This window comes from Polyodon spathula, chromosome 26 (genome assembly GCF_017654505.1).
Source record: "Polyodon spathula isolate WHYD16114869_AA chromosome 26, ASM1765450v1, whole genome shotgun sequence".
NCBI classification, from domain to species: Eukaryota; Metazoa; Chordata; class Actinopteri; order Acipenseriformes; family Polyodontidae; genus Polyodon; species Polyodon spathula.
The window spans coordinates 11,272,727-11,290,012 of record NC_054559.1 but is presented as its reverse complement, the minus strand read 5'-3'; the positions used below and the strand labels follow the sequence as shown (position 1 = coordinate 11,290,012).

Here is a 17,286-nt window from a genome sequence, read left to right as displayed (position 1 = left end):
TGTGCCTCGCAAAACTGGTTTTGTGCTTAGCACATACTTTATATCTTGGCAGGATCTTGCAAATTGTCGGCCACTCCGGCATTACATTTGTGCACAGCGCAAAACGGATTGTGACATGCAAAAAGAAGTTTTGAATATGGCATATTTTGCGACCAATGGCCATTTGCGACACGCATAACCCTCTGCGCGGTGCACAAACCTGTCAAATATCTGGGCCGTAGTTATAGCATTATCAGAAGAGGTTGACTGGGATTGTTCCATTTAGTATGTGGACTTAATTTCTGATCTTATTAGCATTTCTCTCCAGCCCTGAACCTCTCTTGAGCATTGCCAAACATACCGAATACCAATGCTTGGTAACTCACTATCCATGTTTTATCATTTATCCTCCTCATAAATTGGTACTTGACTCAAAAAAACCTTATTAATTTGTTTGGCTTTCAACCTTATTAATTTGTTTACTTCCTTTAAAGACTACTCCCTCCACAAACAAAAAGAGCAGGAAGAATGGTTGCTAGGACTACAATGCTTTTTGGAGCAGATGTTCTTTGCTCTGAGGGCTGGTCCTGGTTTTGTTTGCATACACTTACAATCAGCACAAACACATTCATTAGTTCATGCTTGGTTCCCATGGCTTTTTCTCCTTATTATATGTGAATGGTTATTTATAAGACAATAAATACAATATACAGTACACAGATCTCTTTTAATTAAACAACAAGAAATTCAATATTTCTAAGAGCAATAGGATGAAGCATCTTGTATAATATACAGTTGCAAATAATGTTTTTGGAAGGTGGTAGATTCATAGTGGTGCACACATTTTTAAATATGGAATTATCTTGAAAAGATAACAGTACATACTGCCTGGTTGAGAGTCTAATTTCTCACTGTCTCATAGTGAATAGAAAGCTACTAGTATTAAAAAAGACAGCTTTCCGGTGTAATGCCTAATTCAGTGGAAACATCTACATCTAATTTAGTGCCCTAATAAATGCAAGAGATTGTGATTATCTTTGTATCTCATCTTTTTTACATTAAAAAATTTCAAGAGATTCCTTATGCTGACAGAACAGCACACACACACAAACGTGCTGTTAGCTACTCGGCACGGTAAACATAATGAACATTCTTTATTGATTTATTGCAACAGATTGATTACTATTGTTATAGGGGGCCCTTTAGATTATGGGATATACATTGAGCCCCGTCAAATCATAAAAAAAAAAAAAAAAAAGTTATTTGTTTTTCACACATTTCATTTTATCTGCTAATAAATGTGTTTTATTTCATTTTACTACTGCTACACATTCATAAAATAACTGAAATGTACATAAATAAAAAACATTTAATTGTATTTTTGCAATAAACCTAGCACAGAATTATTTAATTACCATAAATTCTCATTAGCGGCAATGTAAGTCAAGTCCCCCACTACTTTTAATGAACTATTTACAGTAAATACTGCCCATGCCCTCTATAAAAATATAATAAGACACAATACAATATTTATACTGCTCTACTCTTCTGAGTCTGTCATAATAATTGCATATACAGCAACCTACCCAAAACGATGGGAATAGTATTTCAATCCCATTGCATGGAAGTTTCTCAGTATTTAAACACTAAGCAAAGCAGATTCATTCATTCAAATGCATTCAAAACCAAAACACCAGTTGCTCCAGTGCAAAGTTTGCACCACTAAATAAAACAAAGAATCAGTATACTAATGTAAAATTCAGTACAGGCTAGCAAGCCATATTTTCCCAAAAAGAAATAAAAAGTTAATGATGCTTAACGATGGTGTCTTTCGACTCCCATTCCAGCCCACAGTTGCAAATTCTGCACACCATAGTTTTGTCACCATCAGTTTTATACATCCCCTCATGCTCAAATTCTTTGCAGCGTTGTTTAATTGTAATGCCCGGTTTAGGTATTTTAAAAACAAATGTCTCTTCCATTACAAATTTAATTCACAAATTATACATCTGCGCAAGTCCTAGACAACGCTTCTGTTTCTTTTCAGAATGCGTCCATGGTAACAGCTGAGCCTTGACAACTACGATTGCATGTATTTATTTAAAGTATTTTGTGTTTAAACCTCCCAATTTAAAAATGTAATTCTATGTTTGTTTCACAATGATTTTTGGTTTTATATGTTGCATTTAATTTTATTTTGTGTTGTTTTGTATTTGCAAAAAACACAGGGCTCTAGACATGCATAACCATATAATAAAATGCATAACCATAGACTAAACATGTATAACCATAGAATAAAAAGGAAACACCTTGAAGAACTGAACTTGCAATAGTTGCTTCCCTGCCTTGGTAACTTCTGGTAAAATAAATGTGTGCATGTAAATTTACACTCAGTAACAAAAGGCCATTTCCTTGTAATTACATAGTATGGATCAGAGCAGAAACCATTGGTAGTTATCCAGTGATTACAGTCTAACTACATGCCTATTCATGAGTATCATTATTAAAAAAGGTGTGTAACAGTTCAATCTCTGTCCAAACAGGCAATGACTTACTGCTTCAACTGCTCATGCTCTCCATATAGCCAGCCATCTTTTTCCTCTGGTAAAAGCAGAACGATGATGTCACCTTCATCGAAACTGAGCAGAGTATTGTTATTCCCAGCAGTATGTGGAAAGATGGTTTTCATCTTGGGTCTTTTAATCTTGTTCAATCCAGTTGCAACAGAGACAGACCTGGGCAGAAAATTGCCATTGTTGTAATCTAGAAGTAAACATATTTTATTATTATTATTATTATTATTATTATTATTATTATTATTATTACACAATTTTTACAGATGATTTTTGGAGATGGGACAGAAAGGCAAGGCTAACTAATTGTAATTCTACTTCCATGCATCTTGCTGTTTGGCACCCCTTTTCTCACTCAAGGGACAACAGTTTCTTCAGTAATGTTGTATCTTTGTGCAAGAACGATTAGAACACTTGCCTGAATGCAGACTGTTCCTCTGTGTCATGGGTGGTGCCTTCGGAGTGGCAGGGACGTTAAACATCTCTACAAGAGGACTTGAGTGTGGTTTTATCTGTGGTGCGGGAGGTGGCTTTGGTGGGTCTGTGTTGTGCTATAAAGAACAATACAGATGGCATATTAAAATAGCTTCCAATTGCTATGGAGTGGGGCATTCCGACGTCCATAACCCATAAAGTACCATGAATGGAATTGAAGAATAGTAGTGCAGGACACACTTTTTTTATTTTTAACAGAGAATCACAATCTTTCATTTAGATGTTAAAATGCATGGACATACAATACTGTACAGTGTCATACAGTACTGAACCAAGACTGCTCCCCCCCCCCCCCCCCCCCCCGAAAAAAATGATTGTTTACAATTTGGATTCAAACATTTTTAAAGGACACTAATCTAAGAACCAAGATTACCATCTGGGTTTTTAGCTTAAATAGCTCTATGCTATAAAAGCATTTTTGTTTTTCAAAGAAGCCTTTCTGACTGCTTTTAAATATTAGGTATGTGTGCCACAAAATGGAACAAGCAAATCAGCAATGCCTCCCACCAAAAACCATACTTTGGTTGGTACAGAATATAGGACGCGTGGTTAAACACCCTGTCTCTCTGCTCCCTAGTTTTTACCATAGTGTATCTTTCTACCTTGGGTGATGGCTGTGGAGTTCCTGAGACTGGAGTAGATCCTGGGGTCATGATGTCCTTAACCATGGTCATGACGGTATCTGGCACCTTGGTGGCATCAGTACACTTCTCCTGCCAGCTGGGCAGATTTACACTAAGTAGTTCTTTAGCCTAGAATAGACATTAAACAAAACCAAAAATATCAGCACTGATATCCAAGGGAAAAAAAAAAAAAAACTAAACAAAGCCTGAATTCAATTTTAGTTTTGTGAAATAAATGCAAATACATTAGGTCAAGAAGAACAAGGAGGAGAAACCACTGGCTCTTTCCACTGCACAGATTCTCCTTCCTGTCTCTGCCCAATCCACAAACCACATCCCTTAGGAAAGAGGTTGGTCAATCCTATGCTGTGAACAAATCTTTTTAATAGGGCTAAAATCACATTTCCTTTAAGTTGTTACTGAATACCTGAAACAGTGCACTGAACACAGAGGCCTTAAAAGTAGTGTTTTATAAGGTTTTAAATGTATTTCATTGCCATATTCCTTATTAAGCTATGGTACAAATATACAATTGCATTGATGAAGAATATCAGATTTTAGTGTTTGAAGTTAGGAATGAGCATGTCTGTTTAATTTATATAGAAAGAGTGGAGAAAAGGGTTTGTGTAGAAAGCTGTGCTATTTACTGTATATTCAAATTGGATTTCATAAGACCACTGCAATACACAGAACTGTCTGAGACCAAATACAAGTTTGTATAATTTGCATGTCAAAGCAGTACAGTATGTAATACATAATTCATTAGCTAATTAATTTATCAAGCACTGGGTATGGTGTTTGCAAGATTTCTTTACCTTCCCAATTGGCAAACTTGTAACAGTGAAGAATGGAAAATGTTATTTGGAAATTGAAAGGCAAATACTGGTGGCAGCTTTACAGAAGGTATTTACAGTCTCACGCTATGCACAGTACAATGAAGCCGTTGTTCCCAGGTGAAACACAGAAAATGATTATTCCAGACAGACTAGTACAATATTGAAAATGTTTTCATTTACTTATACCTAAGACCATCTTTCTATGAGTCTGTCTATATCTGCACACACAACACATGATATCAATCCACTGTATACTTAGCATAACAGGTTATACCATCTTAAATGCATAGATAAAGACAAGGTATTATATTATCATTACTACTATCTAAAGCGAATACTTGTAACATTGCAGTAAATAATAATAATAATAATAATAATAAATAATAATAATAATAATAATAATAATAATAATAATAATAGAATCAAAGTGAACCATGGCATGTATATGTAAAAGAAAGAAACAGAATCGTATTGTTCAATCCACTCTGTAAAAACTCTGTATGCAAACAATACATTTGCTTAATAACCTTATCATGGTAGTTGCAAAGATGATAAGAAAATGTGCAGTGTTTGTCAACAAGGAAACAGAAGCGCCTCTTCTCCTCCAGCAAGGCCTCCCGGCATCCATCAGTAATGAACTTCTGCATTTCAGTCTGGCGGGAACTCACCGTCTCCAGATACTACAAAACAGCAAACGGAAGAAGAAGAAGAAGAAGAAGAAGAAGAAGAAGAAGAAGAAGAAGAAGGAGGATGCCCATGATGTTATATTGCTTTCACTTCATTTATACATACAGTAGTGAAACACCTTATGTCTGATATTTATGTAATGCTCTTCTGTAGTACACACACACACACACACACACACACACACACACACACACACATACATATATATATATATATATATATATATATATATATATATATATATATATATATATATACACACACACACACACACACACAGGACAGGACAGACTGGACAGTCATTGGACCTAAATCTTGTCAAGCAACTGTGGGATGTCCCCCGTCTTCTTATTACATTTTTGATTTTACCCACGTTATTAATATCCACAAAACTGGAAATTCTAAATGTCAAATGACCCACACAAACCACAACATTGCCCATGCTTTCTTATCTTCCGACATACTACAGGTCCTGTTCCGGTCTATTAAATACAAGTAAAAGACCAGAAAATGAAATAAGGCTTTGTCAACCAAAACAAATAAAACAACTAACATGGAAACAGGATATAAATGACATGGAGCACAGACTGAGGAAGCATCACACCAGTAATCTTGCAACACAGATTGAGGAATAGCATCACACCAGTAATCCTGCAACACAGACTGAGGAAGCATCACACCACTAATCCTGCAACACAGACTGAGGAAGCATCACACCACTAATCCTCAAACACAAACTGAGGAAGCATCACACCACTAATCCTGCAACGCAGACTGAGGAAATATCACACCACTAATCCTGCATCTTCTAAAGCTACGGGTTCTCAGTTCACAGCGCAACAACATACACAGCTCCTAATAATATGAACAGCTGCTACGTTGGAAACAGTTGATCAATTTACACAGTCAGTATGGCACAGAGTACTGCACATGTCCTTCTGCTTTTGTTTGACCTTGTATTTTACCTTTGGCTTCATCTGGCTCGCAAGCTGATGCAGCATTTTGCCCTGTATTGAGCTTATGCTGTATATATATATATATATATATATATATATATATATATATATATATATATATATATATATATATATATATATATATATATATATATATATATATATATATATATATATATATATATATATATATATATATATATTATATAATTGTAAAACTGCCAGAAAGCAACTTCTATTGGGCCCGGGATGCATACGTACTTGTGTTCGAACAAAATGATACTTGGTGAATACATCGTGCTATACATTTGAGAGCCTGCCCAGGCTACTTACACTTCTGTTTCTTTTTGTAGGAACAAGATTGCAGGCCCTAGAAAATGTAAACATTTTAAAAGCCAGTTGATGAGCAATCAAAGTGTTTTGCTGTGGCAGCTGTAATAACATTATCAGATAGAAAATGAACAGGCAGTTGAACTCAGTGCTTGCTCACTGCTGACTAACACACCGACTCACTGTTACAAGCTGTATGTTACACTGCATCCTTTACTTCACCTCTAGTTATCACAACAAAATGAAGAAATATCTATGTAATTACAAACAGTATCCCACGCTATGGTCTTCATTAGCTGTTCCAGTAGCGTACTTTCATTTGAATTATTTTGAAACACTGTAACACATATGGTTACAAAAAAGAATAAAACAAATGTAATCATATTATAAAAACATAAAAAAATAAATGTTTGGGGAAGAGGAGGGAACCTGCTTTTCAGGTTTCTTGCCCTCACCACATCATATCCAACAATGCCAGACCGAACCCATTCACTACAGCAGATTGCTTACTGAAAACTCTCAGTGCCTTAGAAATAAGTAACTAAGAAGTTAAACAACAAGGAAGCCAACACAAAATTATCTTTACAGTAGATCATCTCTGCTTCAACACTATTTGCAATACAATCTGAAATGCTTTCATTTTTGGCTTGGTTTCCATGTCTTTACACAGAAGACACATTAACAGGCTGAAGGTACAAGGTGTCATTCTGTCTATACAAACCCCATGGCTTTGGTTGCTGAATATTTCATGGATTCGCAAACATTTCAAACATTAACAAAACTGCAAAAGAAATGATGTTTGATGTATTTGTGGAACTAGCAGATACAATTTAGAAACTACAAATACTGCTTGCCTGTTTTAATCACACTATGAGCATCCAAAACCATACAGCCCATTTAACCCAAATTAACTTTGAGGAAAATGTATATAAATTAATAAAAAGTTGTTCTTTTCATTACATTGATCAACTTCAATTCTGAAGAGAGAAATCTAATTTATTGAAGAGTAGATGTCTAGGGGGTACAAACTACTGACAAATACAGTTTCTCCTGTCTGGGTTACATGACCTTATCGGTACTTACACATTCGCTGGACAGGTGTAGCCATACACCTGAAGAGACTTGTTTTGATTCACTTTCTACTTGAAGTAGAACAGACAGAAAACATGTATAAAAAGGGAAGTAAATACAAAAAAAGACCTTGATTGCTTTTATTTTACACAAGTTCAACTGGATTGCACTTTATAACACTACCGGCATAACAGTTCCTCAACACTGCTGAAAAGAATGATTGGAAAAACAGAAATGATGTATGTGCAGTAGCCAAGAATAATTTAAAGAGAGGGTATAAATAGAGCCACACCCTTATAATACAGTATATTACCATCCACACCTAGCTATTTGGAGATGCTGTATGTATTATTAGTTTGAGCTTTTGGTACAGACACTTGAATCCCAAAATTGTAATAAATAAATACTGTGCACACACATATGTTGTATACTCACTTCATTTTCTTTGGTTTCATATTTTGTCGCATTCTTTCCTTGACTTTTCCTTCTCAGTTTTTTTAGATCGGTTTGAGATCTTTCTAATGAGTCTAACTTGCTTCTGTGCTCTGTCTGATATCTCTTCAGGGTGGCCTGCAACACAACACTTCTCATTAGCACAAGTGGGAATTCATTTATTTACCTGCAAAAAATGACTGTCAGAGAACATCACAAAGCATATATACAGTAGTGCAGAGAACTCTGACTTTCTGTAATCTGCAGAGAATTCTGACAATCAGAGAAAAGGAAAATAAAAACAAAAAGGCTTTTAAACTTTCGGATAGACCAGCAGTTAAGGTTTAGTGGGGCTTATTTTGGTACCAGAAAAAATAAAAAAAAACTCTTGTTTTTAAAATAAAACTATATCAAAAGAATAAATACTCACATTCATGTACTTCTGATCCAGTTCAGTTTTTTGTTCAAGTTCGGCAATTATGTCTTTGTGAAACTTTTTAAACTGAAAATAAGACATATATATATATAAAGGAAAATAAGTACTGGTCTCCCTCAGTTCTAATTAGGAGCACTAATCTACTTTACAAATAACTCCACTCCCCTTAAAAACTTGAGGGCTAATGCATTAGTGCTCACACAGTGTGTTAAATTCCAAAGCAATCACCAAAGTCTAATGCTTTATGAATATAGCACTGGTTCCCTTAAACCCACTTCCATTCCAGGAAACATGATTATGTCATATTTCAGGTTCCAACGACAACCGCCCCCCCCCCCCCCCCCCCCCCCCCCCCCAAAATAAAAAAAAAAAAAAAAAAAAATTTCATTCCTAAAACTATAACAATGAAAAAACAACCAAAGAATGACACTCGCCTATCTGACTCCTGTATTGTTATTATCCCTGACTAATTGTGAAAAAGCGGTATGTTTTATAATAACAGCAGCAGCAACTGATTCTGTGGTCAGAAGTCACCAGGAAGTGAATAATCAGCAGTATTTTCCTTATGGAGGCATGTTAAGACTTGTTCGCCTAACAGCAGCAACACAACAGAAAGAGCTCATCATTTTTTCACCTCCATTTACCGGGTATGATGAGAAAAAGCTAGTGCTAAAAATTAGGCCTTCATCACACGTCAACATAATACAAAACTAAATATAATTTCCCTAGGCCCCAATCACCAACTTAAAGGTCTGTTTTTTGCTGGAAAGAATACACAATAACCAGATTAAAATAGCTATTTTAAAAACGAGAATGAACACGTACGTTTTCTTCTAGCTCTACGTTCAATTTCTTCTGTACGTCAGAGATTTCCATGAGAACTATCCCTGAAAAGGAAAGACATTTCAGAAATGCTGGTGCACATATTTAACTATTTCAGTCCAATAAAGAATAAAATCAGCACTTAAATGTAACTCTTTAGGGTCCACCCAATGTTAAAAATCCCGCCGGCGACCTGGCCCTTTAAATTTTTTTACTCGGGCACCGTAGGAGGCAGCCCTGCTTACATGGCACATCTCGAAAGAGGAGATTCAGGGCTTTAAAATGAGGTCCTATTTGTGTACTCCGGGATTGGAGCCTGGCATAAAATACTAGTGTTTTGCAATGTTACTGCTGTGCTCTATGACAGACCTACCTCGGTGCAGTAAACTAACATTTTCAGACAAAATCTTTTCAAGAGAAATGGCGACATCGAAGGCACAAGGACCTAGGCCTCTTTTCTGATAAATATATATTTGTTTTTCATCTTAACAGTGTTTGTGGATCAGAAGCCCGTCACAAGTCAGCTGTTAGGGTTAGGTTGCCATGGTCGTCAAGTAGTGAACAGCTCAATCTTGCACCACATGATCAGGTTCCCTGGCACGAATAATTTGAATGCGTTTTTGTTTTGTTTTTCCCCCCTTGTGGTTATTGTTATCTGTACTAAACAGGGCGAGTCTCAGACCATTTAACTTTTATAGTTAAAGAGTTGTAGGCACAAACCTAACAACAGTAAACAAAACTGGCAAAAACAGCTTGGACCCTAAAATTGAAATCTATATGGCAGGTTCCATTGACCCCCGATTAGCACTAATCTTAAGCCCCTTTCACACCCCGGGCCTGGGTTCTGGTCACCCCGGGTGGATGAAATAACAAGCAGCCACATTTCTGTGAAGGTTTCACCTCTGCAGGGAATGTTTTTTTTATTTAGCCAAGAAAACTTGCTCTAACCAAGATTTGGGCCGATGGTTCAATCCAGAGAAGCTTGGATAAAAGCGTCCGTAACAAACTGCTTCTGGGGCTTTGATAAACATTTTGTTTACTTGCGTGTGTCGCCCAGGTCAACCCTGTTTTATCAAAAGCAGTGGGAAATCGTGTAGCTGACCCGGATGACACTGGGTCCTGATCCAGGTAGGTTCCGACCCGGTTAGAGCATGCCAGTGTAAAAGGAGCTTTGGACTACTTAATGTTATCTTAGGGGAGGAACCTACCCGGATCTGTGAAACCAGACGATAATGCAATACATTAAGCCCACATATCTTTATTTCCAGATTGACATCACTATGTACAGTATAAAGCACAGCATGTGTTTATAGAATGATATACCCACACTTGGGCCTTGCAATGTCCTTTTAACTAAACCCCTTCCCCTGACGTATGCTGAAGCAATAAACCATGCATTCTTGAATTTTAAAGACCAGTGCACCACATGCTTGCCCTCTACATGTAGTTTAGATTATCCTATTTTAAAGTTTATTTAAATTTGCTATAAAAGAAATACTGTCCTAATCATTAACAGTTTGGCACTATATGTACTTCAAAGCCATTAGGTCCAACCAAGAAGAAAAGCCTGTAAAACAACTAATAACTTTTCTATGCTGCTTGTTTACTTTGCATTTTATTGCTCCGTGAGAACAATTTTAAGGACAAGACCGTATAGTTTCTGTAGATTAGATATAGAAATCAGTCAACAACAGTGACAATTAAAAAAAGTCTCGTGCAAGTAGCCATTGAGCACCCACGGACGAGGCTTCCAGCCCAATGTATCTTTCACTTGGGGCCCATCACAGTTCATTAAATCATCTGCAATTGCATAAATAAATCATTCATTCAATGCGGATTCTCCGTGCTGAAACCAATATCTTGATAAAGTAGAGTAACTTCTTCTATTCATCCATATTTCACCCAAATTCAGGCAAGCGAATCCCAAGACACTGCCTTTAATCCACCAAATCACAAGATATAATTTATGTAGAAGTAGGTCCCAAAGACCTTTATTCTGACTACCTCAAGAATGTATCGCAAAGAATTTCAAGTGCAATTTTAATTATCGACTTGATGAGCGGTTCTCTAAATGAATCGGTTTCTAAAAAATGAAGTGTAACCTACACAAGATCGGACATAAAGACTTACTTCACATTGTGCTTGTGCACAGATACCTTTCATATGCCTCCACACAGGGAAAAAGGGTGCAGTACATTGAATACCAGTCAGGAGGAATTAGGGTGGACATTAACAGCTGGCTTCACACACCCTGATCAACACTAATCACGGACTACCTGATCTGACAATACATCAGGAACACTGAGGTGTGACCTTGTTCTAAGGTATATTAACAGAGTTGCCATGCCACCCAGTGTACTATACAATAAATCTGTACCATAAGATGCGTCCTTAAACTTTCAAACTATCAAAACAAGGCATTTGCATTTGGCCTAATGTACTTTGCATATACAATATGAGTAGGTTATGACATCACTGACTCTTTTCTAAGCAAGCACAATGTTTATCCAACACCGCTGGTCAGGTGTTCTTTGTGGTACCAGTCAACAAGTAAGCCATTCAAGGTGACATGCATGAGGAACAGAGTAAAGAAGCAATGGCCATTCAAAGCAAGTACAGTACTCAGCAGTGATCACAGACCCAGCATACTGTACAACACTCTGTAAATTAATCTGCAAGTTCAGTGATAAATACTAAAACAATGATTTTACTACAGAGATGAACTCACTTATACGCAGTAAATGAAACATTGAATCTAGTAAATGAAACATTTACATTGCCAAATATGTAATTACATGCACCCAAGTACAACAGGAATGCTTAAGACTCCTTTAAGGAAAGACAAAACACATCACTTGTTATATTGATTTTAAAGAACAATGTTTCAACTGAATTGACTTTCTGCAGCCTGCATAGAGCAGGTGTAACTAAATAAATAATGAATGCAGATGTGATATAACACATGCCTCAAAGTGCTGCTACAAGTAAGTACGTCACACAAGGAACAGCGATGCAAAGCGAGATGGCTTCATGGAAAGCGCAATGCAAATGTTTTTTGTATATTTTATAATATAATGAAAGAAACTCCAGCAGCAGATGCAGGCTCATTTTATTCATTTGCAACATGACAAACATGACTGTATATCCGGGTAACATTCTACACTATATTACTTAACTGAGAAGGGAAAAAAAAAAAAAAAAAAAAGTTTTCAGAATTGACAATAACTTGACTGTCTGACGCTGCTGCACACTTTAATGTTCCCGTTCTCTAACAGAGAGGGAAAAACAACAGCCTTGAGAGGTGAAACTTAATCCTGTTGTGATATCACCTCTTGATCATTTGTCTTATGTCATAACAAAGGGTGTTGGATGCTGACTAGGCAGTAGAGATGTGAATCTACCCAGAGGCTAACCTGAACACATTTGTATTGGTTTTACAGGGGAGTGAACCTTGTGTTTGCGGACAGGAGTACACAGGTACAATATATAAGGTGTGCAGGACTGCTCCAAACACGATGAAAAAATATCTCATCCACAGCTACAGCATTCGAGCTAACAGTTCCTCCAGCTTATTCTTAATGCTATCTCCCACACAGGTCAGCTGCATGGAGCAGAATGTTGCCTATGACAATATCTACTTACTGGAATTGTTCAGGAATCAGGAACTGTGGCATGGTAATAAGGGGAGTTTGGGTTTAGCTAGCTAGTAAAGCAGCAAGTTAATTTGTACCTTTAATGCCAATTGCCAAATAACACACTTCAATAGACAGTATACCATCAAAGCATAATTAGTCAATAACCAAGGTTTTAAAGTGTTCTAGGTATGTATTAACACTGTATCACTGAATACAGTCCTGCAATCATTCTACGTTTATTTTCCTGCAGCTGCATGAACTCTCATTTCATGTACCTTTCTTTATAAATGTCAGGAAGGAGGCACACAGTCTGGGCCTGCTGACATTTCCTGCAAGCACGTACAAATACCTGAAGTCATCAGTGAAGCTCACCTCAACATTGCAACAAGCTAGTAAATACTCCCCTTTAACTACTACAAGCACACACGCAGTATGCCTACACCTTGTTTTAAGCATTTGAAACTCTGCAAGGAAAGGATGCAATTATATTAAAATTGTATTTCAGAATCATTTAAAAAGAGGGTGGAATTTACACATTAATCCTAATGTTTTAGCTTGACAATATTCAGATTAAAATGTCCCTTGTACACATAAGCTCTGTAATTTATGTAGAATCCGGTACTTACTGGGGGTGCGGGAAAATAAAATGTTACAACTTTTCTGCCCTTTCCTTTGAAATAGAAATAATTTACTAAATAACCCTATTTAGCCTAACAGTACTAGTACAGTATATGTTGCTGTAGCTAAAGTAGAGACCGTTTATTCCAGCAATTGGCTTACATCACTGTTTTTCAGTACTGGCAATTGTTGAACTGGATAACAAAATACAAGCTATTTTTAATGAAGTGAAGACAAATACGAGAAAACACAGTTCAGTATTTACAAAGCAAGCAATTTACCAGCTGCTGATGGGTTTGAGCGTATACTGCAGGAATAGCAGGACTTGGAGCAAACCCAAGTGTTTGTATGCAAGGTACAGAAAACGCAAACCTTGAACTGCAGAAAGCATCATAAAAGCATGATGTTTATTTTCAAAACACATGCCTACTGGCTGATAGCGATAGATAATACAAGCATAATAGACAAGTAATCTCACCAGTTTAGAACACAGATGGTTTCCCCATGAATTAAATTAATTTTGAGATGTTTAAACTTGTCTTACTGTTGCTTCCTCCTCTGTTCTACATATGGCTGATGAATTGCTTTTTAAACTGAATTAAGAGTTTGGATATTTTTATCCACATTTCCTTGGTCATAAACAAAACAAAACAAAACAAACAACCCCCTCCAAACCATATTCCTATTTTTTTTGTTCCAACACTAGAGGTGATTGAGAAATATGAGCAATATTACATTCATGTAGGCAAATCAGAAAGAAAAACACACCATCATAACTGGAATTGACATAATTGTCACAAAAATGTCTGCTCCTGTTCAGTACATGGGTGGGATGAGTTCAAAATGAATGCAGCATTTACAAATAAAGCAACCACTTCTGCTGAACAACAGATGCCTCACAATTGTACCTGAATGTGCACAAACTGTCACATCAGTTATTTGTTCAAGGAATAGACGGAGAACAGACAACCAAAAGGAATACAGTCGTTAAGCCTGACTGTTTGTATTTTGTGTTGACCCTTCCAGCACTCTTTCTGTCTGAATACAGAGTGTGAAAAGTCACACATGCATGTTTCGGTGAATCTGAAGCAGAAAAGGCAGAGCAGCTTAAGTGAGCAGAAGGATCTCTTCAATTACATGGACCGTAATGTACTCCTCTGCAAAACAAAAGGTCAGAATTTGGTCACTTTGAATGAGCTTTTGTTGTTTAATTTAGTTTTGACAGCCATTCCAAACTTATTCATGTGGTCAATTTCACAGGTGTGCAAAGAAAGGTACCGCATACTGAATCACTTTAACACTTTAAATCACTTTCAAATCATGGACTTTAAAAGGCAAGTTTTTACCAGCACTCTGAACAATGAACTGAAGAGAGTACACATGGCTCTAGTTTTGTCTCCACTGGCAAACATCGAAGACTGCACCACCTCATTCCATTAGAGAAGGGCCCAGAGTAAAAGAAAAAAGGACAATCTCAAGGTATGCGTTGTGTACCTTCTGCCTCCTTAGGCATAATAGTTTAAATTAAGCTTTCATAAGAAAATAATTAGTCCTTCACAGATTATGCTCTCCTCGTTTGGTGTTAAAAATCACAAGCAGTGTCCACTGAAAGCATGTTCAAATTAAATTAATTCAATAAACAGCAATATCTGCACTTCTGAAATTCCTTCAACACAAAAGGGCCTGATTTGGAAAACAAACTATTGATCTAAAAAAAAGTTCGATATTAACGTTAGCAACATAAGTTCCCAGAGCAGAGCGTAAGATTACATTGAAGCTGAAACCCAAAAGCAAAGACAATTTAACCAATAAATGTACTCAGAATGCTCTAACCAAGTTTTGAAAATCAGTCCCACAGTAGAACTTACCAAATTTCCTGGAAACTGGTGACACCGTAGCTATCTCCCCAATTTTGAAAACAGCATCATAGTAAGTTTTTCCTGCCAGAGTCATTGCTGATGCAAATAAAATAAATAAAAAAAAGAAACAGACAGTTAGCTGGCACAATCAGACAGTAACTATATGAGTAATTGGTTCATAAGATCTTGTATCTTGTAAAGCGCTTTGTGACGGTGGTCCACTACAAAAGGTGCTATATAAAAATAAAGATTATTATTTATTATTAATAAATGTGACCCCGAAGAAACTTAAGATAAGCAGTCTTGACCGTAGTATTGCAGTAATGGCAGTGGAAACGAATGGCACAGCGATATCTTTACAGACATTTATTTAGCACCTTGAACAGTCTTTTCTTAAATAGAGCACATTTATGACTGGCCTTTTTTTCCTCAAAGAGCATCATACTAGCCCTGTTTGGGCTTCTCAAACAAAGCTTAATTGCTCTATGTCTTACTACAGATGCCCATCCAATGTGATCTAAAAATTGTTCCCATTGTGAAAGCTGTTGTAATGATTACCCCTTACAAATATTCAAGGTTCTAAATATTCCATTATAAAAGAAAATTTAAATAAAACAACAAGGATACATTCTTATTATACAACTTTAACATTTGTTTTGGTTTTTTTAAAGTTGTAATGTGAGGTGTAGATCTCAGTAAATGCTTACCTACAACAGCTTTTTCATAGCTTTTACCCAGGGTTACAAGGTTTCGTAAACCTGGATTTAACTGTTCCATAACATTCTGCAGGTAGAAGACGAAACAGACATTTATGAATATTTAAAAATCATACAGAACAGCACCCTGAACACACTCTGTTTCCCCTTTCACCAAGCACAATAGTGGTGTACACTCTGTTCCACTGTCAATGAGTAAAGCACATATAAAACTTGGGGTTCGATGTCGCACGGCGGGTGTGGGGGTGGGATATGTTTAGTGGCTGTGTAGCTGTGTGTCTGTGATGCACGTATAGGCGAGATCGCCTTCGCGCGGGCCAGGTTTTGGTCTCAGGTGGAGAGTGGAGGTTGGTCGGACTGTTCACGGGTCTAAGTTGGGTGGGTCATTGCTGGATTGTTTATTTGGGGCTGTGAGAAGCATACCGCGAAGTGTTTGCGTGGCGGTATCTGGGTCGTGCTGGTTCAGGTGAAGTCGTGTGATCAGAATCTTCTCGTCTTTGCTCGCTGCGGGGGCGGGTTTTACTCAGGCGTGAGCGTTGCAGTGGGTCCGAGTGGAGGGGTGAGATAGGGGGCGCGCACTTGGGGGTGTGTTGAAGCGTCTATCGCCCGGGGACGGCGTGGGTTGACTGTCACCATACGGCCTGCGGTGTGTCGCATCTCTACCACTATCTACCTCATGCCGTGTCACATGTTCTATGTCTGGTTTTTGTTTTGTTTCTCTGCTTGTCTCTGCGTTCAGAAAAACCAAAACCTCGGGTGAGGGGCGGGGTGTTTGATCAGTTGCGGGGGAATCGCGAATGAACATGTTTTTCCGTGAGCGGTATCATATAATGTAAGTATTGTTAGTCAGCGACAATTGCATCGAAGGTGGTGCCGGAATTTCACATACATGAGGGGGTGCTAGCTGTTGTCGCGTTGGGACGAGTTTGGGTTGGTGATGTGTCATAGGGTGGGGAGGATTGGGTGGGATATGTCTTGTGGTTCTTGGTTTGGGCAGGGTAACGCGCTAAGATTAGTTCATGTTCGGTGTTGGTGGTAGTTGTGGGGTGTGTATGGTGTCTTGTTGTCGTGTTGACAGATATAATACACCATATTTTATTGGTGTAGGTGTGAGATGGCGTGTTGGAGTTTAGGAGGAGGGGGCTTGGGCATGGTAGGGACGGTACTGATCCTGGGGTGTCCTGTCCTCTGTGGTCGTGTGATTGACTGTATGGATTC

General features: G+C 37.5%; 1 protein-coding gene across 1 annotated transcript in view; it reads right to left on the bottom strand.

The window, feature by feature from the left end:
- Positions 1–16,138, bottom strand: part of LOC121300981 (brain-specific angiogenesis inhibitor 1-associated protein 2-like protein 1) — a 29,457-nt gene extending 13,319 nt beyond the window's left edge. The window contains exons 1-9 of the mRNA XM_041230029.1: positions 16,060–16,138; positions 15,362–15,448; positions 9,244–9,305; positions 8,413–8,484; positions 7,986–8,120; positions 5,034–5,186; positions 3,650–3,799; positions 2,971–3,103; positions 2,535–2,742 (exon numbers count right to left, since the gene is read on the bottom strand). Coding sequence (XP_041085963.1) covers positions 2,535–2,742; positions 2,971–3,103; positions 3,650–3,799; positions 5,034–5,186; positions 7,986–8,120; positions 8,413–8,484; positions 9,244–9,305; positions 15,362–15,448; positions 16,060–16,129 — 1,070 coding nt within the window. The 5' untranslated portion in view covers positions 16,130–16,138. The remainder of the gene's footprint in view (positions 1–2,534; positions 2,743–2,970; positions 3,104–3,649; positions 3,800–5,033; positions 5,187–7,985; positions 8,121–8,412; positions 8,485–9,243; positions 9,306–15,361; positions 15,449–16,059) is intronic.
- Positions 16,139–17,286: the final 1,148 nt, after the last annotated feature.